At 45.0% G+C, this 24,513-nt stretch overlaps 1 protein-coding gene across 3 annotated transcripts in view; it reads right to left on the bottom strand.

The window, feature by feature from the left end:
- Positions 1-18,968, bottom strand: part of GRM7 (glutamate metabotropic receptor 7) — a 393,161-nt gene extending 374,193 nt beyond the window's left edge. Inside the window, exon 1 of one of the 3 annotated variants that reach the window (XM_083600646.1) lies at positions 13,807-18,968. In XM_083600646.1, the coding sequence (XP_083456772.1) occupies positions 13,807-14,316 (510 nt within the window). In that variant the 5' untranslated portion in view covers positions 14,317-18,968. The remainder of the gene's footprint in view (positions 1-13,806) is intronic. The other 2 variants (XM_083600644.1, XM_083600645.1) reach the window with 2 other exon arrangements.
- Between the last annotated feature and the right edge of the window lie 5,545 nt (positions 18,969-24,513).

Genomic DNA, 24,513 nt, shown 5'->3' with positions numbered 1-24,513 from the left:
CAGAACCTCCCGAGGGAGATCCATCTTCCATGTATTATAAAAAGTAAACAACACTTATTTGACCCCAGTTATTTGACACAGAGGGGGAATCCTACAGATACAGTCCAAAAGGCGCACAGGGAGTTCTGTATGCATGGGGGGATTTTAAAACACAAGTGCTCCTCACTGAACAGGTGCAAAAAGGTCTTGTCATCCAGAGAAGTCCTGGCTGCTTAGATAAAACATCATAGCCCGACACACCCTTACCTGGGAATAAGGCCCACTGAACTCAGTGCAACTTTCTTCTGAGTAGACACTTCGTTATTTACTAGATGTGAGTCAGCAGCACCAGACGACCTTGGTCAGCTAGGCGCTGGGGTGCATTTCACCCCATGCCTTGCAGAGCCAGGCTGATGCTTCCAACGGGCTCTGCGCCTCTTGGCAACATCCAAAGGCCCTGATACATTAGACACTGGGGTGGATTCCACCCTGCACCTTGCGGAGTCAGGCCCACCAGGCCCAGCACTGGTGGCAGCAACAAGCAGTTCTGGCTTGCCCAGCCCTACCTATTGCCACCGCACTTGCCTAACCTGGGGGTTCTGGATCGTGGGCTTTGCTGGTCAAAGTGCAGCCTCAGTGATCGCTCTCTCCTGCCAGAAACAAACCAGAACTGCTCCAAGAAAACACATGTGGTGAAAAGGAGCATGAGGCCCTGGTGGGCTGCTCCCTTACCCACTTGTGTTTGGCCAAGCAGCTAGCCAGCCAAGCAGGATTTTATATAGATAGATGATAGATAGATATAGATAGATAGATGATAGATAGATAGATAGATAGATAGATGATAGATAGATAGATAGATGATAAATAGATGATAGATAGATTCCCCCCGTCACTTCTCACTTTTCTGTGTGGCCCCCTAGCCTTGTGTTGTGCCCCCCCATTTATGCAATTTTCACCTGCAACCCCTTTGGAATATCCTGGAGGGGGGCCAGGGGGCCATATGTCCCCTGGTTGGGGAACACTGCTCTATGGGAGCTTTGTAGACTAGCAGACTATTGTAGTCCCAGAGGAGGTGCTCTTCTCAGGATCCTTCATTGTGTTAGCACGCTACTAGAGTTCATAATATGGAGAGTTTTTTGAACTATATAAGAGCCCCTGGGGCACTGGTATCCAGGAAGTTCTTTTGACCTAAGTCAGGAACTCTTTTTTGTATATCACTACCTAGTCTTCATTTACTCTATTATAAAGTGTTTCTGGATATCACAATCAATTAAGAAAAGAATGACTTATTAATCTTGTGTGCTGGATATTAAAAGCAGTGATTTAACTCCAGGCTTCGGATAGGGAAAAAATTATGAGAACAAAGTGGAAATGAATTTTACCTTGCCATTCATCAATATAATTCAATTCATTTCACCCTAACTAGCAGGATGGTTTTACACGTAGACTGTATCCTACTGGGTGCAAGGTTATGCTTCAAAGTTGTGGTGCCCATGCAGGGAACATGGAACACTTCTGTTGTGCACATCAGAGGTGTCTCATCACTAATGCTGCAGAAGACAGAATTGGGATTCAAAATGACCTCAACAAATTGGAGAACTGGGCCCAAACTAACAAAATCAGTTTCAATAGGGACAAATGTAAGGCAGGAGGAACCAGCTACACAAAGAGCAGCTTGCCAGTAGTACATGTGAAAAGGTTCTAGGGGTCTTAGTGGACCACAGGCTTAAATAGAGTCAACAGTGTGATGCAGCAGCAAAAAAAGTTAATGCTGTTTTTGGTTGTATCAACAGAAGTCTAGTGTCCTGATCAAGGGAAGTAATAGTACCACTCTGTTCTGCCTTAGTCAGACCACCAATTCTGGGCACCACAGTTTAAGAAGGATGTTGACAAGCTGGAACGTGTGCAGAGGAGGGCAACCAAGATGATCACAGGTCTGGAAACCAAGCCTTATGAGGAACAGTTGAGGAAGTTGGGTATGTTCAGCCTGGATAAGAGGAGACTGAGAGGAGATATGATAGTCATCATCCAATATCTCAAGGGCTGTCACATGGAAGATGGAAAAAGCTTGTTTCAGTTAACAGAAAGGAGATTCTGACTTAACATCAGGAAGAACTTTCTGACAGTAAGATCTGTGACAGTGGAAAGGTCTCCCTCAGGAGTTTGTGGACTCTCCTTTTTAGAGGTTTTTAAGCCGAGGTTGAATGGCCATCTGTCTTGAATGCTTTAGTTGAGATTCCTGCATTGCAGGGGATTGGAATAGATGACCTTGGGGATCCCTTCCAACTCTATGATTCTGTGATTCCTGTGAATGGACAGACACTGGCCAAAGTGGTCAAGAATGTCCATCTAAGGGTCAGTTTGCACATCTACACCGCAGTGTATTCTGCTGTCATCACAGAAATCAGAGTGGGAATAAATTCATTCCATGCCACTTTGTACAATATACTTTCCCCTGGAACTCATGTGCATGAGACTGGTCAGATAGAGAATGTTTAATTTTTGTGTGCCAGGCTTTTGCTAATGAGACAGGAGCAGAAAAGCTGGTAGAAAGCAGGCAACTGTCCCATCACGAGTAGTTGGATAGAGGCTCTTTTCCTTTGTGACCTGACCCCAAGCAAGCTCCACATCTACTGAGTCACATCACTGCTGCAAGGAAGCTCATGACCTATGCTCACATTGAGTCCTCGCCCTTCTCTCTCCTCTCTCCTCCACAGCCCCTGCCCCACAGGGCATTTACCATCACACAGAGAGAAACACATGGTAAATTTTTAAACTTGCAAACTGGTAAAAGGAGGGTCATAGTCGAGTGGAGAAGCTCAAGTTGTAAATGGAAGTCAAGTTGCAATATAATATATGTAAGTTACCCAGAGATGGTTTTTATTCGTCATGAAATAAGTTGAAGTAGTAGTAGTAGTAATGTAACATTAAATAATACTTATTAATTATAATGTATTGCATGCAGGAGTTCCCAGTTAAGTCACAGGAATCTTCAAGAACAACTGAAAAAGTTCCTGTCTGAAAACCTGTAGAGCTGCTGTAGATTAGTGTGGACAATACTGAGCTGTAATGCTAAATGAACAAATCGTCTGACTCCGTATGCAGCCCTTTCCCATGTTCCATTTAGAGCAACAGCAAAATTCAAAGCATGCTAATAAAGAAAGACACAGCCCATGTTTTTCACGGGCTTCTCTAAGACTTAATTACATTTTATAGGACTTTTAATGTGCAAAATGTTTTAATCCATATCTCATTATAAAGCATTATCAGTCACAAGAACGCAATGAAGTGGGCAATTATTATCACCGTTTCAGTGACTGGACTGAGGACGGATGATAGTGAATTGCTCAAGATGTTCCACTCGAGGACTCTGGGCCAGCTGCAAGAATCCTTAGACTCAAGAGTGAATACCCAAGTTCAGAGACTTTGCTATGGAGAAATGGTGGTCATAATACTGGTAGGCACACTTGCATTTGATTCACCGCTGGTGTATTTTGCATTCAAAGCAAGTGCAGAACGTCTTGCGGGTACAGTGGTACCTCAGGTTAAGTACTTAATTCGTTCAAGAGGTCTGTTCTTAACCTGAAACTGTTCTTAACCTGAAGCACTGCACCGTTGGAGCACGATTTCTGTTCTAATCCTGAAGCAAAGTTCTTAACCTGAAGCACTATGTCTGGGTTAGCGGAGTCTGTAACCTGAAGTGTATGTAACCTGAAGCGTATGTAACCTGAAGCGTATGTAACCTGAGGTACCACTGTACAGGCACTGAGTGAGTGGGAATTTCATCCCATATTGGTTGCTGAAATACTACTGAATGGACATGAAGAACATGTCCCTAAATACTTGCAATTCCAGATTCTTGAAATGATAGAACTCTGCAATGCTAGCTCATTATTGAGGTTAGCTGTTGTTTGCTTGTTTTGCTGAGGCATGCTGAGCAAAATATTTTTATTTCTTGAACAAAAGATTTTATCTGCAAAGAATAAGATGCTTTTCTGGTGGCATTTTCCTCCCCTGCTGTGAACTGGCATGCCCATCTTGCCACCACTTTTTTCTGCAGAGCTCCTATGCATGATTTATCAGTGGTTGTACAGGCAGAAATTCAACAGGTGTATTTTTGGCATAATGAAGATGCTGTGATGGGAAACACCTGGGGCAATAATGCAGTGATTAAAAGTGCAGGAACTCTGCCTCCCCCTCTTTCACAACATGGCAACCCTCCTATGCTATGGTTGAATATGATTTTGGCTGGCTAAGACCAGGATCAAGAGTGAGGTAATAATGATAATTACATTCAACATCAGAAAGATTATATGCATTGGGAAATGATAGGAAGTCTATTTTATGTTAGCAAAAAGATAGGGAAAAGGAGATTGTACAAATTTAATTTAGATTTAATTTCTGTAGACATGCATAAGACTATTAGTATATGATTGTTTTCGTTTTTGTTTATTTAAGAGTGTGTATGTTATCCATGAATTTCAATAAAATAAAATAAAATAAAGAGAACAGGATCAAGATCTCATGACTTTAGGAAGAACTTCCTGACGGTAAGAGCTGTTCGACAGTGGAATTTGCTGCCAAGGAGTGTGGTGGAGTCTCCTTCTTTGGAGGTCTTTAAGCAGAGGCTTGACAACCATATGTCAGGAGTGCTCTGATGGTGTTTCCTGCTTGGCAGGGGGTTGGACTCGATGGCCCTTGTGGTCTCTTCCAACTCTATGATTCTATGATTCTATGACTTTTGATCACTTATTTGGAGTAAATGACAAAGACAATGACTAGACCAGTGATCAGGGTTGATGGGAGCTTTAGTCCAATAACAGCTGGGGCACAACCTCCAAGCGTCCCTATTTTCCAGGGGCGTCCCTGATTTAGAGAAGCCATCCCAGTTTCTGATTTGATCCCGGAATCTCCCACTTTTCCTTAAGATGTCCCTATTTTCATTGGAGAAATGTTGGAGGGTAGTGAGTTTTCTGAGCCCCCAAGCCGTCTGAAGGCAATCCTGTAGAGGGAAGTTTTTTAAAATGTTTAATGTTTTATTATGTTTTTATATATGTTGGAAGCTGCCCAGAGTGGTTGGGGCAACCCAGTAAGATTGTGTTTTGGGGGGGGGGGGCTTATAAAGAGTAAAATTATCATTATGGAATGGGACACCCCTTTTTTCATCAGAGAAATGTTGGAGGGTACGTTGGGGACCCAAGTTTGAGAAAGGGTGGTAGACTTTGCACTCGTGAAACATTTGCTTGGATGTGACACAGGAAACTTCAGAAGATAGCAGCAAACAAGGAATGATGTTCTATAAGTAGGAGTTGTAAATGAAGTCTGCTATTGTGTTCGTGAAAGGTCTCAATTAAGGGAAAGAGGAGAAAGTAGGAGATATGATGGAAAACCTAAAAACAAAAGTGAAATTATGGCCCGAAGCAGGGTGTTAGTGGAGAAAAGTATGCTTCTGGGAAGGGAAGAGTGAAATCTTACAGAGCCTGCCAGTTCCCCTGGGCATTCTGGTAAACACTTCCAGCTGAAGGATTCACAGATAAAACTGCCCTAATGTAACTTTGAATTTGCTGCTGGATTCTGTGGGAATCTTGATGGACCATATGGTAACAAAGCCATATTTTGTAATGTAATAGTAAGCTTAAAACTAATCATCTGAATTCTTTCACGGTGACACTTTTGTTTCTCTTCTGCCACCTCTGCAGCTGAATCTTGAGAAGAAAACCAATTTGTAATTTAAAAAGTCTTTGCAACTCAAAGTCTGATTTCAAACTGAAGCTTTCCAAGGCCTAGTTAGGCTTGCTGAATCAGCACACTGGACACCTGCAAGCCTCAATGGATCTGTGACAATGCCTGTGTTCATTCCTGCTGGTCTGAATGGAAGGTGAGAAACCAGTACAATTAGGTTAATGACACAACAACAACAACAACAACAACAACAACAACAACAACAACAACAACCTGTTACATTGAACCTCTCATGCTATTTGGTACCTTTCTTTTTTTATAGTCCCCCCCCTTCTGGGCTAGTACGCAGTTGATGTGCTACCTACACAGTAAAGGCAACCCCCATTTTAGGCGTGACCAATATGTGCGCAATCACACACATGTGCCGAACCCAGAAGTGATCCGGAAACAACATAAAAGACATCACTAAAAGGGTGGGGTGGGGTGGAATGGGACAGAGCAGAGCGGGAGCAGAATGAGGAGGCAACGCTTCCGTTTTCTTCCTTTGTGATTTTAAATTGTGATGTCTTGTGCTTACAAACAGTAAACGGAACTTAAGAATTCTGCACTCGGTGTCAGTTCCTGCACTTTTGTGACTCAGCAAGAGATTACACACAGTTCTGTTCTAGTTGGAACACTTGATAGCTGATTAGAAATTGCTCACTCTTTAGATGTAGTGTAGTATGAGCAATGATCAGGACTCTCGGTTTCTGCTTGAATAGGCCATCATTTCCAAGTTTTATGTAGGGTGGCCAGGTTGGACGAGGCTCCCAGACCTTTAATAAAAACGTTGAGGCAGGTTCAATGAGTGTTGATTGCTGTATAGCAGTGCTGCAGCTGTTAGAAAAGCACCCCACACTTATTTATCATCCCTTTTCTTGCGGTCACCCTAGTCTTGAGGAGAGCATCTCACTTATGGAGTTTTACATCTGGGAATCTTTAGTTTCTGGTAGCTTCTGGGCAAATAACACTGAGGACCAGCAAACACATTCCAGGACACACATTTCTTTATAAGTATTTATAAACCACACACATACACACACACATATACTGTCAAACATTATGAAGCCAAATACAGGGGTCTGCCTCTTGAGATCATGTAACCCCATTATACTGCTGGGAATATCTGGTTCTCAAAGTAGATGGCTATTGTTTTGTCTCCTGCCTATCACTTTCAGTTCATTTCTCCAACCAGATGTTAGCCACTGGGGGAAGGGGAAACTTTTCTCATCCAGTCTTTGACAAGAAAGCTGGCTTTACTTTCCTTCTTCCAAGGTGTCTGAGGGCAAGAGTTTGTTTACTAAGTCTACCATCTTATACTCACTTTCCTGGGAGTACATGTGTACAGAACTGTTATATGAGATGCTATGTGGGCCTCTTATGCTTTCATGACCAAATGACCGTGCTTACAAAAGCCAAATTCTTTTCTATCACTTTCTTCCTGATTGTCCAGGATATTCATACACCTCCAGTGCTCTGATTGTATTATGCTTCTCAAATGGCTTTAATTATATGCTTCATCTCTCTCAATATTATGACAAAATTCATCATATTCCTATCCCCAGGACACTCTCCATTGTCACTCATTGAGATTAATTAGCATATTGCTATAAATAGAAATAACAGCATCTGATATGGTGCAGTTTGTAGGATGGATCAGTGCCTCCAAGTGAAACCAATTTTTAGAGAAGAAAACTCAGAACGTATTGTCTGCAGGTTTATCCTATTAGCATGGTGCCATCTCAAGTGTAATCAATATTACTTTCATAAAAATTAATATAGTACAGAGCCAAGAAAAAAAAGAGGATGGGAGCTGGGAAAGGAGAAGTCTCCAGATCATAATCTCCATTCAGTGAGCAAAAACGGAGAGTAACAGGGAGGGGCCCAAATGAGAAAATGTGCAAGTTCCCTAGTAGCAGCCGTAGGCGTGTGGACAAACCATCTAGGGCAACTCTCTGTGGACAAGGTGCCCCACAGCTAGAGAATGGGAAAAGCCCTTTGACAGTTTATACAGTCTTTGCCATTCCCAGTTCTAGTTCAACCAGCCTTTTGGAAAGAGCTTTCTGTTCGGTGAGTCCTCATTAACAAGTATTCCTTACCATCCTGAAGGCTAGTTTCCAAGGAGGTCAGTTTTCTTTTATCAGCTTCTCTTTAATCAGTTGTAACATGTAGTGGGACAACGTGCACAGGCCATGGGGAGGAGAGGTTTATCTTTTCCCTCCCCAGCTGTGATCTAGACAAAAATCCTGCCCCCCTGCAGCTATGGGGCTTGAGGGGGGCAGGAATTCCCATGTACACCAACAGCCATAGCCATGAAAGGAGGGGCCTGGGTTTTGTTGGAACTGCCTGCACCCAAACCAAAGAGGGTAGGCGCACGCTACACATTCAGCATAGAATAGGCTTGGCCCCACTGAAAGGCCCTGTGCTTGAAATTACATTTAGGTTTTACCTGTGGTGTTTTACCTGTACTGGCTTATTTACACAGGTAGCACACAGACCTGTTTCCCATGACATGGTATGGCTTAGCAAGACTATGCAAAAATAGAGGCCCCAAGAGAAATGCTTGCAGCTGCTTTGCTGCTCCCCAATCCTTTCTTCTGCCAGGCTAAACTAAGCCAAACTTTGGTTTGGTGAGTCATCTGAAGCAGGACTTGTGGTCATACCATCTCTTCTCTAACTGAGCTGCAGCAAAGAACATAGAGTATTCAAAAGGACCCAAGAGGAGCAAAGCAGCTCTCCAACAGCTCACCCATCCATAATCTCACTGAGCCATACTTTGGCTTACCATGTCATGCAGACTAGGCCACATTAAACTTTGCAGGCTGTAAGTCACAAACCTATATAATGCCTTTAATGATATTTATTGACATATACATTTCCAGATGTTTTCATTCCACAAAGCCTATCTGATAATGATCCTGTTCCGATGTAATGGAAAACCACAGTCTACTGTTATATGAAAGTTTGTGTGGAGGGAAAGTATGTACCTCAGGTTAAGAACTTAATTTGTTCTGGAGCTCTGTTCTTAAACTGAAACTGTTCTTAACCTGAGGTACCTCTTTAGCTAGTGGGGCCTCCCGCTGCCGCCGCGCCGCTGCCACGCTATTTCTGTTCTCATCCTGAAGCAAAGTTCTTAACCCGAGGTACTATTTCTGCATTAGCGGAGTCTGTAACCTGAAGCGTCTGTATGTAACCTGAGGTACCACTGTATGGTGACTGTGAGTATGTGTGTGTAAACTGTATGGGAATTGTATGGGTATCTGAAGAAGTGTGCATGCACATGAAAGCTTATACCGAGAACAAACTTCGTTGGTCTCTAAGGTGCTACTGGACAATTTTTAATTTATTTTGACTGTGTCACACCAACATGGCTACCTACCTGAATCTAGAATGTATGGGAATTGTATGTGTACACATACACATTGGCCATGGCCACCACTAGCATTTGGTCCTCAGAGGGGTGGCTGATTGTCAGTGTAGCCCTCAAGCTAGAAAAAGTTACCCACAGTTGGTTTAAACAAACCACAGTTCTCTGAAGTAGGACACAATAGTTACAAAATTCCCATTCTATGCAAATTCAGGCAAGAGCGCATAAGGGAGGAAATCATGTGATACATTTGACAGAGTTATATTCTGAGGATGTTGCCAACTTGCCTCAGCAAACTGCTGTATGTTAACAATTCTTCCACCGCTTCCTGAGATACAAGGTGAGCATTGGCAGAGAACCATCCAACAAACTGAACCAACAACAGCAACAGACAACCATGCAAATATACGTTTCTTGCATTACTCCAAAATACGGTATTCCTAAAGTGTCCTGGTCACTTAGGGCTCTTGGCTTCTCTATATCTGACAACAACAAGGCTAAAGATTTTTTAGGCAGGCAAATGAAAAAAGCTCTTCTTCAGTAAAATGGGAAATGTATTTCTATGGGCCCCCATAGATATTTGTCCTCCAACATACAACTTTGCCTAACTGAAAGCAGAAATAAAAAATGTTCTATATTCTGTTTATGTACATCATAATGAACTTTTCTAATGGAAAATAATAATTTGAATTGATCCCAAGCCTGCAAGCAACATACTACTACAAAATGCACCAGGGGGGTAGTCAAAGCCTTCATGTAAATAAATAGCCATCTTTCCCAAGTGGCAATGAATCCTGCAGCATCAGTTCCCCTGAGAAATGTGATATTAGTTCCCTCTTAATTATACCAATGTCCCATGTATAAATGTGGGATTCTTTTGTGTATATAGTATAATCCAAAATGATGGGGGAGGCTGTTTGGCTTTGTGCTTTTTAAAATCACTGAGAAATATGAATATTTTTGAAGAGCGAGATCTTAACAGATTTGTGAGGAGAGACAGATCGTTTGCGGAGCACGGAAAGTAATATATCATTTGCTTGATTCTGAAAGAATGCTGTGTTTAGCCCTATTGCAGTGGTGAATAAACTCAATATGCTTTTGTCTTTTAGCTCTCTCCATCCATACTTACCCTCATCACCATCATTTTTATTGCAAAGCTCTGTAAGTCAGGCCAGTATCATAACCCCTGCATTGCAGATGGGGGAACTGAGGTAGAGTAGTTTGCCTAAAGACTCAGACAAGTTCATGGCAGAGGAGGAGACTTGAACTGGGGGCTTCCACACTTGCACATGAGGCAGCCACCCCTCTATAGTGTATTTGGCTAAAACCAAAGTGGATTTGAAGCACATGGGCACATATGCTGAAGGCCCAGGAAGAAATGTGGTAAGCATGACACATTGTTCTTCTACCCTAACCTGTTGCATATCCAGAGCAACACAGTACTCTAATAGTAGTGCTACATTTCCTCTCTTGTCTGCAGTCAATTTCCAGAGACCTTTTCAAAGAGGCAGCTGTGTCGGGGATGAAGAATGTGACTCTTGAGCAGTACATGAAGAGGAATGATGGGATATGAACCTCCTTGTAGTAATGCACACCTGTAAAATATTCGTATTCAGAACAGCAGTTTCTGGCAGGGTGGCGGCAGCAGAGTGATGACATAATGAGATCAGGGGATGTCGAAGACGTGTGTGTGTCTTAATTTATTGTGCAGAGACAAGTTTTGCTCTTGCCTTCCTGACATGCTATATAAGATCAACATACTGGAAATACAGCAGATATTTCATGATTGCATAGATGAAACAGAAGACTGAAGGGAGGAACTGCTGTGGGAAGGACATGTCTCCGTAAAAGTATGCCTGGACACTGAGATCCAGGACTGAGGGCCTGCTGATGGTTCCCTCACTGTAAGAAGTGAAGCTACAAAGGGGGAAAGGTGGAGGACCTTCTCAGTAGTGGCACCCAGCATGTGGAACAAATCAGATATCAAGGAGATGTGGAACTATATAACCTTTAGAAGACATCTGAAGGAGTTTGCTGTCCTCACCCCGCCCCGCTCCCACCCTCGCCCCCATTATTGAATGCCTATGATTAACATATATTTCTGTCGCAGATCTTTACATGTGGGACACAACTCAGCCACCTAGAAAAATATTTTGCCCTTTCTGTGCCCGTGCCCCTCCTATTTTTTTCTACTGCTACCACTGTTCCAACTGCCTTTTAAAAAGTTTCATTAGGTTTCAAATGAAAAAATCCTGCCTGTTACAAAAAATGAAATAATAATATTCAAAACACCCACATATTATAGAACAACTAGAAGACCCACCCTTTCGCAAGAAGGACCCTGGTGTGGCTGCTGGTGGCTTTGTCACTCCCTCCAGGAGTGACGATAATTGGGAAGCAGCAGCTGAGCTTCCCAAGTTGGCAGTTCTCAAGTTGTAAAGCTCCGCTCTGAACGAGCAAGCTCTTCCTGGAGAGATGCCCGCAAAGCCCAGATGCCAGAAGCGACGGAAAAGCCGGCTGAGCCCTCCCATCCTCCACCTCCTGGCTTGCGGAAAACGGAAGAAAGAAGGAAGATCCAGGAACCCGACATCCTTGGGCAGTGGCAGCAGCACCTGGTGCAGAGCCACGGAGCCCAGAGGCAAGACCGGATCACCACCAGATTTCTCCCTCCTCACACCGCCCCCAGGCTAGGCGAGAGCAGAGCAGGCGGAGCAGGGCGATCGCCGCCTCAGGAAACGCAGCCAGGAAAGGCAGCCCAGCTGGGGGAACGAGGGGTGGGGAATCCGCGCGGGACCAAAGGCGCCAAACGAGGACAAGTGGCGGAGCCTAACTTCACGCTGCGAGCCACAAGTTGAGGCGTCGCTCCGCTCCGGGCAACCCAGCCCAGCCTGTCCTTCCCCCTCGCTCTCAGCAGCAAAAGCCGCCTGCTCCCTCTCTGCGTTCCGCCTTCCACGGAACAGTTGCCATTTGCCAATTAGACGCGGAATTACCGGGTGTTGCGAGGGCGGACGGCGGAGAAGTGCCCCGACTCTGTGTCCCGGGGAGCTCTTTTTCTTCCCCTCCCTATAGCACACAAGTGCTTCTTATATCCAAGATGGAATCATCTGGAGTTTCAATTTACAAATCAGCTATTGCAAACACACACACACAAACGCACACACACTTTCCAAGGTAGAAGTATCCCCTATCCGAATTGCAAAAATGCCTTTGCTGTCGGTTAATTTATTCTCTCTCTCTCTTGAGAAGGACATTGACTGCTAGAGTCAGGATTGTGCTCTGTCTCCCGCCTTTCCCAGGGAGATTGTAGGCAGCTTGGAAACGGGGGGTGGTTTGTTTTGTTTTTTAGTGGGATGGGCTTTAACTCGGAAGCGCAACTTGGGCTAGAAAGGGGACGCGCGTGCTGTCAGCGCAATTGCTGGACACGGACCCGTCGAAACCACAGTTTGATATCCGAAGGGGCAAGGGGAGCTTCAGTTTATAGGAGCGAGCCAAGAGAAATGCATGAAAAATAAAAACCAGCGCACATGGGGGCAAAGCACTGCAGCAACACAGGCGCGCGCACACCGCAAACCATCGCCAGCACCAATCTTTTAATCCGGTTTTCACCGCCATCTCTCACAACTCGAGGGAGGAATGAAAGGCTCCGGGCATTCGCAGTTGGGGAAAGAAGGGGGACATCTCCCTGCAGCAGGAGCACTCATGCACACGCTGATTCAGATGCCGAAATGGACTAGCCAGCCAGATAAACTGACCTGTTGTCCAGGCTGATGGGAACCGTTGGATTGAAGGAGTTGGGTTCCATACAAGATCCCTTTCCAAATCGATCTTATCTATTCATCGGCTCCAACTCTGCTTTGTATTCTACCCTCTCGGGTAGGCAGAGATTATGCCCATATTGAAATTGTCCTAGCACAACCAACAAAACGAGAGAGAGAGAGTCATAGAAACAGATACACATACTCTTGGAAAGGATGGAAATTTAAACCAGAACAGAAAACAATCAAGCATACGACCGAGCCGAATACGGATTTCAGTGCCACCACCACGCGGTGCCCCTGTTTTTCCTCCTATTAACCAGCAGGATTATTCCTCCAGCCCCAAAGCCGAAAAGTGGCGGCTTGCTTCCTCGCGGATCCGTGGAAGCTGCCCCCTCCTCACCCAACAGCTCGCCTCTTTCTATCACTGAACCGAGAGCTTGGCGGGGAACCGGTTGCCTTTAGCCAAGCCATATTTCACTCTAATGCAAACCCATTGAAATCATCGCCTTGCGTCTCCCCCCTCCGTCGTCTTGATTCACTGACTGATTCTTGAAAATGGGATCATAAATCCAGAGAGTGTCAGGAGAAAAATCCCGAGGATACGTGCTGGAAGGGAGGGCGCCTCTGATTTCCAAGGAGGGAAGAGGCGGCTGGGAAAAGAGAGATGGGAGCGCTGGGGAAGGCAAAGAGCAGAGCAGCAAACTCCCCGGGGGATGGGAGCGTGTGAACTGCTTGCAGGAGGGAAGTGGGATGGGGTGGATTATCTAACGCTGGGCATCCTGGTCCTAAGGAAGCCCTCGAGTCTAGTGATCCTACAGCACAGTGCCAAGTTGGTTGGTTTCCATTGCTGGGGCTGCTCTCTGCCATGCCCGCGGCTGGCGCTCTCCTTCAGCACCACTCCCTGCCAGCCCGCGTGCCAGGGCTCTCTGGCCATTTGTGGCGCCAACAACCTGATGCTGGAGCCTCCGCGGAGCGCCCTACCTGGAAGAGCCTCAAGATGTTGGCCACCATGATGGAGACGGAGCTGCCCGACGCCCCGATGACGCCCACCACTTTCTCCGGCTTGACGAAGACCGGCGGCTCCCCGTTGGTGCACCTCACGTCGGAGGTGTCCTTCTGGATGAGCGCCTGCACGAAGGTGAGCGACTGCTCCAGCGCGTACGTATCCCGGGAGCAGGTGTCCAAGATCCTGGCGCCCAGGGTGACGTTGGGCAGGAGCTCGGGGTCGCTGTTGATCTGGTCCAGGGCGTAGAGCATGGCCTCCAGGCGATGGATGCCGTTCTCCTTCTTGATGTCCCCGCACGGCACGCCGGTGGGGCCCTTGGCGTGGACGGGGAAGAGGCCGCCCAGGGTGATGTCGCCCTCCAGGCGGATGGAGTGCGGGGCGTACATCTCCTGGCCTTGCGCCACCGCCGACAACAGGAACTCCAGCAGGCACCAGGGCAACTTCATCAAAGTCAGCAGCTGCCACAGCCTCCCCGGCTGGAGCATGGTGGGCACCCAGGCTACCACGAGCAGGAAGGAGGGTTCGCCGCTGTTCCAGCAGCCGCCAGCCAGCCAGGCAGCCGGGGGTCCGGGCGCCTCCTGCCGCGAGCGAGCGAGGATTCCCCGGAGGGGCGGGCCGGGGCGGGTCTGGCAGGGCGGGGAGGTCCAGCTCCGGGCTGCTGCCGTCGGCGCGTTGCTTCCCGACCGCGCTCGCCTGTCTGCCTGCCTGGGCTCGCTACTGAGCTAAAGAGAGACTGGGCTGCCGCTTTAAATGCTCGGTCGGCTCCTCTCCGCCTCCCGCTCGCGCTCTGCCCACCTCCTTCTCCTCCTCCTACTCCCCAGCTTTGCCTGCCTGCCTGCCTGCTCTCCCTGCGCGTCATTACGCAGAGATACGGGCGGAGGGAATCGTCGGCCAGGCGAGGCGGAGAGGCCGCGGGGAAGAAGGGATGGCGAGCCTCTCGCAGACAAGGAGCATCCTTGGCTCGGCGGAGGCAGTCGACGTCTCCTGCCTGCCTTGAGTCTCTCTCCTTCGGGTCCTTTCTGTTACCTATGCCGAAAGCCTTTTCGCAGCTCTCCCTCGGTTCGTTCTCCATCCTCTTGCGGATGCGTCCTGCGCTGGAGGATTTCAAATGCTCTGGGACTAGGAGGCTCCTCTGTACAGTGGCTTGTAGAAAAACGCTCGCAAGTCGTTGGAGACTGATTCCAAAGCACAAACTCTTTCAAATCGTAAGCTCTTTGGGGTAGAGATCCCAGTTCTTCGATGTAACCAGTTCCTTGCTTGAAATTTAGGTGTGCGGTGTGCTACATGTAGAAAGGGGTGCGTATATTAATGTGAAGAGGCAACTATCTGAACGTATCTTGTATATTTTAAATAGCTTCATTAATTTAACTGTTGCATGACCTAGCGGTCTTCTGAACCCTAGATTGTAGGGTGAGTTCTGACCAATTCCTTTTTGATAACAGAAATATTTCTATCCTATTTGATTAAAACTCTTCAAATACAAGACTAGAACGTAAATAGTGACAGTAATAATGTTTCACCAAGTTAGGATACGTGGCAGGTAAATGCAAGGATTGTAAAAAAAAAAAAATCAAAAAAAAATCGCAGAAATTACAACAATGTGCAGATGTTTCATGAATCCCAACCTTAAGAACAGCATCCCTTGAGAGGAGCTCAAGTATTTTATTTTTCACTTCAGAGAGAAGGAAAAGGTAGGTTGGCCGGGCTAGAGCTGGGCAGCTTGTTTCCAGTGCAGTGCAGAGGGAAAACGGATTTCAGGTAACCTGGTCCAGAGTTGTTTAGGGCTGGTTTGGTGGTGTCTGGGCTGCCAGTGCAGATCCCTGAGCATATGTTCCCTATAAGGAGCACCGCTCACCGCTCTGGATGAGGCATTTTGCACCCACTGTAGCCCCTGGATCCTAGCTTCAAGGAAATCCCCATGTAGTGCAAAAAAACAAGACTCTAAACTCGACAATGTGTTGCAGTGGCCCAATTGTCACTGTTCAGAAAGATGTGCAGTTGGTGCAGCAATCGTAGTTAGTGACACGTGCTGTTTGTGACCAAGGCCAGCTGGAGCTCAATGGACAAATGATGGTTCGAAGAGCACCCCTGAACTGCATACCTGCTCTTCCAGAGGGAGTGCAACTCAGTCTAGAACAATCAAATTTCCCAGTTTTCGGATCTGCGAACCACTCATCCACAGTGTTTCTGTCTAAGTAGGATTCAGCTTCAGTCTACTGGTTCTCATACACTCTACCACTGCATCGGTGTGACTGAGGCCTGCCTCGTGCATGCAATTGCATAAACAGGTGCCCATTCAGTCAAACAGACGCTCTACCCCTCCAGTCCTACAGAAGAGCTTGGGAAGAGCATCCCATTTAAACCCAGAATCTTATGGAACTGAAAGAGTTGATCTTCATTCTTGGAAACCACAGTTCTTTTCTGAGGCTCTCTTTTGCCTTTAAACAAATTATGACCCCCTGCTTCACTAAAGAGACAAATTTGGAGTCTATTTTATCTGCCAAAAGCCAAGGGAAGCACAGCTTATAGGCATAAGACACCTGGCTCTGGGTATTCCAGACCTGATACAAGATGCTCAGAGCTGAATGAAAAAATAAACAAATGAAGTAGGTCAGAACAGGACAGCCTCAGCGAACTTTGACTGTGCCATCTGTGCAACGGTTCTACATTCCTTTGCTGACACTGTGGCATGTGGAACAAATTTAACTGCCCTCCGCACAGCATTCAAGAAAAAGGGGAGGAGAAGGAGCAAGGTGAAGGAGTACCTACCCAAGCCTATTATATTTGATTTTTTTCTGTCAATTTGAATATGTCATTTCTAGTGCAATGCTGCTGTGAAACCTCCTTTTCTCTCCCCCGCTCCCTCCCACTTTCAAAGCACAGTGTTTTCTCGGAGCTAGCTGAAAGACAACTACAGCCATGTGGAATGAGATAATGACATTGCAGTTGAACCAACTACAGCTAGGGCTGAGGAGTGCTCAAAAATAGCACTCTGTGTAACATGGATCTGTTGAGAAGACTCATCAGAAATCTTTGCCTTTCTGCACCTGAGCAGCAGCCTATAGAACAGCTCACATGCTTTGAGCATCAACCCTGAAGACCTCTTACCTACATTAAAACATTCTGATTATATTCTCTATCTCCTGGCTAAATATCAGCTGTTCTAACTGGATTTTGTCAGGCCTTGATATCATTTGCTCAAGGAAGGAAGGAAGGAAGGAAGGAAGGAAGGAAGGAAGGAAGAGAAAGGGCAAGCGGGAGGCAATATCCCTGTGCACCACCAAACAAGTGCATTCCGACATCACAAGATCAACCCAGAGATGCTCAATGTTTAGCTAGAAGGCTTGACCTGGTTCTGAGGTGTCTGAAAGATGCCCAGAGGCATCATGGCAGCTTTTACAGGCATTTCCAGCATAGTGCCGTGCACAAAGAATAGGGATAATTTGATAGAACCAGCAGATGCAGGGCAGGCTCTATAAAGAAACCCTAATGGATACACAGGAGTTGTTTGCAATAACATTGCTCTATTAGCCTGCTTTCTTTTCAGTAACAAATGCTTAAAAGAGGGATAAATGATGTCTGTGAAGAGAAGGGCTCTGTTCAAACAAACAGATAAAATGGAGGAGCCTGCCAATATTATTTGATGAGTTTTAATATTACTTTGTAGTGTGTGTCCTTTGAGGGGCTTGTTCAGTGTGTGTGTGTGTGTGTGTGTGTGTGTGGTGTGTGATGTGAGATGGAGCTATTCTATTTTGAATTTAACCTTGCTGTTTTGTCCATTCTCCATCTTTGGGTATATAAAGCCAACAGGCAGATTAATGGCCTCATAATGCTCTTTAATTACTCCTGTCCTATTTACAAATAAGGCAGTTTAAACAATGGGTTCCTTTGCCCCCACCTTTTCGATGTGAATTTATGAGTAAAATAGGGATTCCAATCTCTTTTAATGGCTCTGTAGAGTCCCCTACCAGGAGTCTTAATGTAAATGAGAAGATGGAGTGCTCTCCACCCCACCCCCCACTGCTCCTTGGGAGTTATATCCTGAACTTTATATCAAAAGGAGTTCCAAAGCAGCTCACAACCAATAGTAATGGTAACAAAAATGTAAAATAATATTACCATATCAACAGCTGCATTGTAAAAGTAACTCAGATCAGAGACCATCTTTGTAAAAGCACATATTCATCTAGACAGGGGATCAGCCATTTTTCCCAGAGCAGATAATAAGGCCCTGCTCTCCCCCTTCACTTAGAAAGCAGGGGAACACAGAACAGAGCATCCTTTGATATCTGCAGTGCTGAGCTGTTTCCTCAAGCAACTTCTCATACGGTTTGCACAAGTTCAACTGTACCAAAATAGCATTCCATTTGCCATGGGTGTGTCAAATTCTCATAGATAAAATCTGCCCTAATGGTGTAAAGAACAGCATTTACAAATCACCTGCTACAAGGAGGTTTGCATTGTTGTGTTGAGATCCACAAAGTACATGGCTGATTGCACATACGAAATAAACCCAAGTATGGAAGTTCTCTTGAGTGAAATTAATGTGGATTGCAAAGAAATCATATTTTGTATTGACTAAAGGCCATAGACAATGATTTGCCTCTGCTGCACCCCCCCTCCCATAAAAAGGTAGCTCAGAGGAGGTAACTCCAACTCCTCTTTCAATTGATGTATAGGAGAAAAGCATTGGGCACAACATTGGGTGTAAAGTAAAGAAAGTACTATTGATAGCAGCTTGGATAGTCATAACCAAAACCTGGATAAGCCGTAATTTCCCGAAGGCCAGTGGATAAGGAAAGTGTGGGATTCCATGGTCATGAACAAAATTACTTGTAAGAAAGAATCTGAACACTCCAGATATTCCAACAAAATTGATAGTCGTCTATACTGGAATTTGAAGAAAATGGATGAAATGATAGCTATGAACATTCTTAGCATGCTACAATGTGGCAGTGTTTGCTATATGACATGATTTGGCTGATGTATGATTTAAGCAAAATTCTGTAATTATAAAATTAAAACGAACAAACAAATAAATAAAAATGCAATAATTCTGGCCTTGTATTAGTCACTGCTCCAAGGGGTCATGGGACCAAATACAGTGGTGAAGAGTATCCAGTTTTCAGTGTTGTTGGTCACTGTTTTGTCTTTTATCCGCTACTTTGAGTAACATTTGCTAAAGGAACTCTATGAGATCACTTTCTTGGTCTGCTTTGGCAGGAAGCTGCAACACTACATCCTTCCTGCCTGGGCACCATTTTGAACTTGATCGGGGGGGGGGCATCATGCCTCCAAGCTGACCACATGTACATGTCTGAGCTCTGAAGCTCAAAGACACCATTTTGAACTTAGATTTTGTACTTTTGTAACTTAGGTAGTAGCTATAAACCTGCCTTTATTTTGCTACTGTACCTGTAAATACTACTTTTACTTCTTCACAAAAGAATGTGTGTGTGCGTGTGATTGTTATTTTTAAGAAGGAGAAAAGTGATGATACCAGAGAAAATCTAGTCTGTCTTAAAGCATCCTGGATTATTGTTTCTAGAAGATTAAATCAACATTGCCTTAGCTTCCAAGTTTAAAGCTGCAAAGGATGGTACTCTGCCATGGACGTAGCCAGGATTTAGAAAGGGACAGGACTTTTGTTAGTGGGGCAGAACTGGCATGATTGGTCAGTTAGTTAAGTATTTCTATTGCTTTATTTGATCGGGGGGGGGGGCAGCTGCCCTCCGCCTCCTCTTGGCTATGCCCATGTACTCTACTGATCTCAATCACATGAGTAAGGAATGTATAATAACTAAATAATATATCCACTCCTAGCACATAAATCCATTCCTACAAGAACTTTTGAACATAATAACATAATAAGAGACTTGTTGAATTGGGTCAAAGGCTCACCTACTCCAACATCGTGTCGTGATTCCCAGCTATTGATATTCAGAGGCATATTGTCTGCAACAGTGGACTAGAACATAGAGACATGGGAGTAACACACACAAAAAAACTGGCAAGGGGGGGTATACTGCGTGTTGCATGGAGACAGTAGTTTGATTGCTGGGCAGCAGTGGGGCCCTCTCACACTTCTATCACTGTGCTTACAAAAGCTTCTTTTTTTGGTATCGCATTGCACAGGGAAGAAGCTGCCATTACCACTCCACTCCCAGGTCTTGTTTTGCTAACTTTTCAATAGGCTTAGCTGATCATGGAAGCCTCATTTTCTACTCTTTCAAATCATCATGAAACCTGCTTTCCTGCCTAGGGCTAGTTCATGCAAGCATGTACATCACTTGGTGACTCAGCACTTGATGACTTGCAGCAGAATGTGTGACTGACTCTATTGAAAAACACTGTGCGTGAAATATGGAAGTTTCACCTGCAGTGTCTGGTCTTTAATGGCTCATCTACAGATGCAAGTCATCATGACCTGATTCTGTGGACATCAAGTGATATGTATACATGCATGTGAACTAGTCTCAAATGCATAGCTGTCAACTTACATATTTGAAAATAAGGGACCAGCAGCCAAAATAAGGGATTTTAGTCAACCAGCTCCTTTCCTTTTCCCCACAACAGTCAATCAAAGGAGCCTCCAAAACAAATCCAAAAGCCCCCCCCCCACGAGATCGCCGCCCACCATTGTACTCAACCAGCTCCTTTCCTTTTCCCCCACCATGTGCCCCCGCTCCAGAAAGACCTTTTCCCCAGCAAGGGTGAGTGGGCTGTCAATGATGTATCCACCTGATTCCGAGCACAGGTATGTTCAGCTTCTGAGCCCCTCCAAGCCAAAGGCAGAAAGCCTAGCCAGCAGCCAAACGAAGCCTCAAGTGGTGGTTCCCACAGCACAGCAACCTGGCAAAGGGGATGCAGCAAGGAAAACCACTGTCACCTCTCCGCTGGGAAGCACTGAGCAAAGGCGAGTTCCCAGGCAATGCGGCTGATTTGATTGGCACAAGGCACGCAAGCTCCACCCCCCAGTCATTCTTGGACTCCTTATTGGGTGAGCAACACAGCCAATGAGCACAGTTGGAGCCTCCCTCCCCCCTGGCTGGCAGGGAGGGAGGGAGAGGAGCTACTTCCTTTGAAATCCGGGAAATTTAAGGGACATCATCAATAAGGGACAGCAGTGGGAAACGGCACTGGGATAAGGGAGTTTCCCGCCAAACAAGGGACAGTTGACAGCTATGCTCAAATGTGGATGAGAGGCAGGCTTTAGAAAGACAGTGAAACTCAAAGGGCTTGTGAAAACTCCAGTGTTGATATCTACTGTATCATAAGTCATGGGAGTCTGTTGTTTTGTTCTACAGAGGAAAATCTTGTGGATGTCTACCCCAGCTGAGACGCTAACAATATTATTCAGAATTGTTTGTTAGCTGTCTTACAAATTTTAGCACCAGACCCACAGAATATAAATCTCTTAAACTGATGAAGAAGTACAATTGTCACTGATGCAACAAAACCAGCCAGGTGTGTTTATGTTTCTCTTGCTCCGTCCTTATTTAGGTACCTCCCAGACATATTTCAACTTTACATAACTGTCCCAGGTTGTAAACCCTCTCATGTTTTGAGAGGTTCTTTGTAAGGTCATATATACATATTTCACCAGTTCCTACAAATCCTGATTCTCCAATGCCCAACACACACACTTAACTGAATAGCATATCTAGCTGAACAACACAGAGTTCAAAAGTGATAGGCAAGACTGGAACCCAATGCACAAAGAGAAAAAGCAGGTGAAATGTACCATAGATCCCAGGGATGCTGTGAAACTGACATTGAGTTCTTGAGACGGTTTTGTATTAATGCAAAAGACCAAGCCCTGACTTGCTGAGATTCCAGAGATAAACGAGATGCACTTCCAGAGATGCAGTGGTGTAGCCAGAGATACATTATACCTGCTCATTCTCACAGGAACTAGTTTCCATTATACACTGTAGTGGAATATCAGGTAAGGAGGCAGGTTCTGCCCACACCAAAACGCTGTGTCCCAGACTGAAGCCATCAGCTATGATTTCAGCCATCTATTAGAATCTGCTAAGAACTGGAATTAGTCTTGTTCTGCCCTAGTTTCCATTATTCATTCACACTAAAGTGTGACAAAAAGGATGCTACCTCTCACATGATTTCAATGCATGCATGTGGTGTGTGGGTGTGGGTGTGGGTGTGTGACTCCCTCACAGTTGACCTATGTTAGGCTATGCCTACCAGCATTCACATTGGCTAGCTATGTGTAGTACAGCTGTGCGGGGCTGTTCCACATGAGGGGCAATTCTAGCTGGCACAGGATTCCCTCTCTTGTAAGGAGAGCCAGCGTGGCGTAGTGGTTAAGAGCGGTGGACTCGTAATCTGGTGAACCAGGTTCGCTTCCTCACTCCTCCACATGCAGCTTCTGGGTGACCTTCGGCTAGTCACACTTCTCTGAAGTCTCTCAGCCTCACTCACCACACGGAGTGTTTGTTGTGGGGGAGGAAGGGAAAGGAGATTGTTAGCCGCTTTGAGACTCCTTAGAGTAGTGATAAAGCAGGATATCAAATCCAAACTCCTCCTCCTCCTCCTCTTCTTCTTCTTCTTCTTCATGGTAGAAGATCCTTGTGTACATACATCTGTATGCATGTGCTACCCCTTTACACAGCTGTCAAATAAGCAGTTTGTGGAAGATGTGACCAGCACAATGCACTGGGAGTTGGAGGGCAGCTCTAGCCAGCATGACCCCATGGCTCCCACACACACACCTGGGTGAGGGGTCAGTTAACCCTACTAGTGAGATGTGAGCTAAAATTTCAAAACTAGTGATACCATTGCTCATCTGCACATGTACTTTAGTCTGTGTTATCCTGATTTTGTTTCATTGTTACCAGCAAACGTGTGGCTAGAAGACACACTACTGTGGTTATGTTTATGCATAGAAATCAAGAAGAAGAAATAGTGAAATAATAATACGATTTTTTAAAAGCCCTGTCTATATCCACATCTAAGCCCTGATACTTAGTACAGCAGTATATCTATCTATCTATCTATCTATCTATCTATCTATCTATCTATCTATCTATCTGATAATACCCACTACACAAATAATAGCCACTCCATCTTACTGGTTCAGACTTGTGGTTGGTTTCTGTGTCCCTTCTAAATCACTGGTGATAGTGAGTGAATGGTTAAATCTTAATTCTTTCATGTCTCTATCTTCAACTGTTGAGTGCTGGAGTAAGTGTCACTTGTGTAGCCTGATTCAGCATCCTAAATCAAATTCTGCAAGCTAGCTGAATGTGTCATGACATTTAGAAACTGAAAAATGTAACCATCTTGTCTCAATGACCTCTTGTATTTAGACACTATCTTCATGAGATGCAATGCAACCACTGCCCACAGTCTAGTCCACTATACAGAATACAACATATACCCTAGCATCAATATACAACTCTGTAAATACACATATTTTGCAAATATTCTTAAAGTGTCTTGCTCACATAGGTCTTGCTCACTTTTTACAGCATTCAGACTGGGAAACTTTTAGGCAGGAGAGTAAATGAAATGCTTTTCTTTTGTTTGTTAAGAAGAAAACACACGTTTTAGTGAAATGTCTGTCTTATTGACCCCAGACACATTTCTCTACAAATATGTGACTTTAACTAGAGATAAATCAAAAGGTGAAATTCAAAATATTATTTCTTCTGTTATGTACATCATAACAAACTTTTCTAATGGTCTGACAACATCTGTCAAGCTCCATGATATAGCTTTGAGATCCACAATACAGAAGATATATATCCTCCAACATAGCCACTTTAACATATTTTGCATATTTTCAAAATAAACCACATGCTCTCTTAGGTGGAATCTACACACATATAAAAAACGCCATGAAAATGCTTTTTAAAAAAAACATTTTGAAAAACACATTGAATTTTGCATAGCTCATTTTCACCATCTAGTGTCACATTTGTATACTGCACTTTACAACACATTTAAAACGTTTTATTTGCAGCGGTTTAGCTGAGTCCTTAGTGTTCTGCTATTTCTATTTCTACCCCTGACAGCATCCAAAATGAGAAATTGTTATACAAGTCAACAGAGGAAATGGGCTTTTCTTTTTTTTCTGGTTTAAGTGACTATTTTAAGAGAATCTATATATTACTAGCTCCACATATGATTCTCATGCAGGTGTATCCTTATGCAGTATTAAGTAAAAGGTAAAGGTACCCCTGCCCGTCTTGACAGTCTTGACAGACTCTAGGGTTGTGCGCTCATCTCACTCTAGAGGCCGGGAGCCAGCGCTGTCCGCAGACACTTCCGGGTCACGTGGCCAGTGTGACAAAGCTGCTCCGGCGAACCGGCACCAGAGCAGCACACAGAAATGCCGTTTACCTTCCCGCTATAAAGCGGTACCTATTTATCTACTTGCACTTAAGGGTGCTTTTGAACTGCTAGGTGGGCAGGAGCTGGGACCGAACGACGGGAGCTCACCCCACCACGGGGATTCGAACCGCCGACCATGCGATCGGCAAGTCCTAGGCGCTGAGGTTTTACCCACAGCGCCACCCGCACCCCTTATGCAGTATTAGTCTTTCAGAAATATAAACCTCATTGGTGAGTGGGATTGTACTTGCAATGACTTTTGAGTGACAATTATTTGTGTAGGGAGGGGCTTTGGGGATGATTTGCTTGATGATAAAGAAAACCAT

Source organism: Podarcis filfolensis (assembly GCF_964270895.1).
Source record: "Podarcis filfolensis genome assembly, chromosome: 2".
Classification (NCBI taxonomy): domain Eukaryota; kingdom Metazoa; phylum Chordata; class Lepidosauria; order Squamata; family Lacertidae; genus Podarcis; species Podarcis filfolensis.
This window is presented reverse-complemented; position numbering and strand designations above follow the sequence as displayed.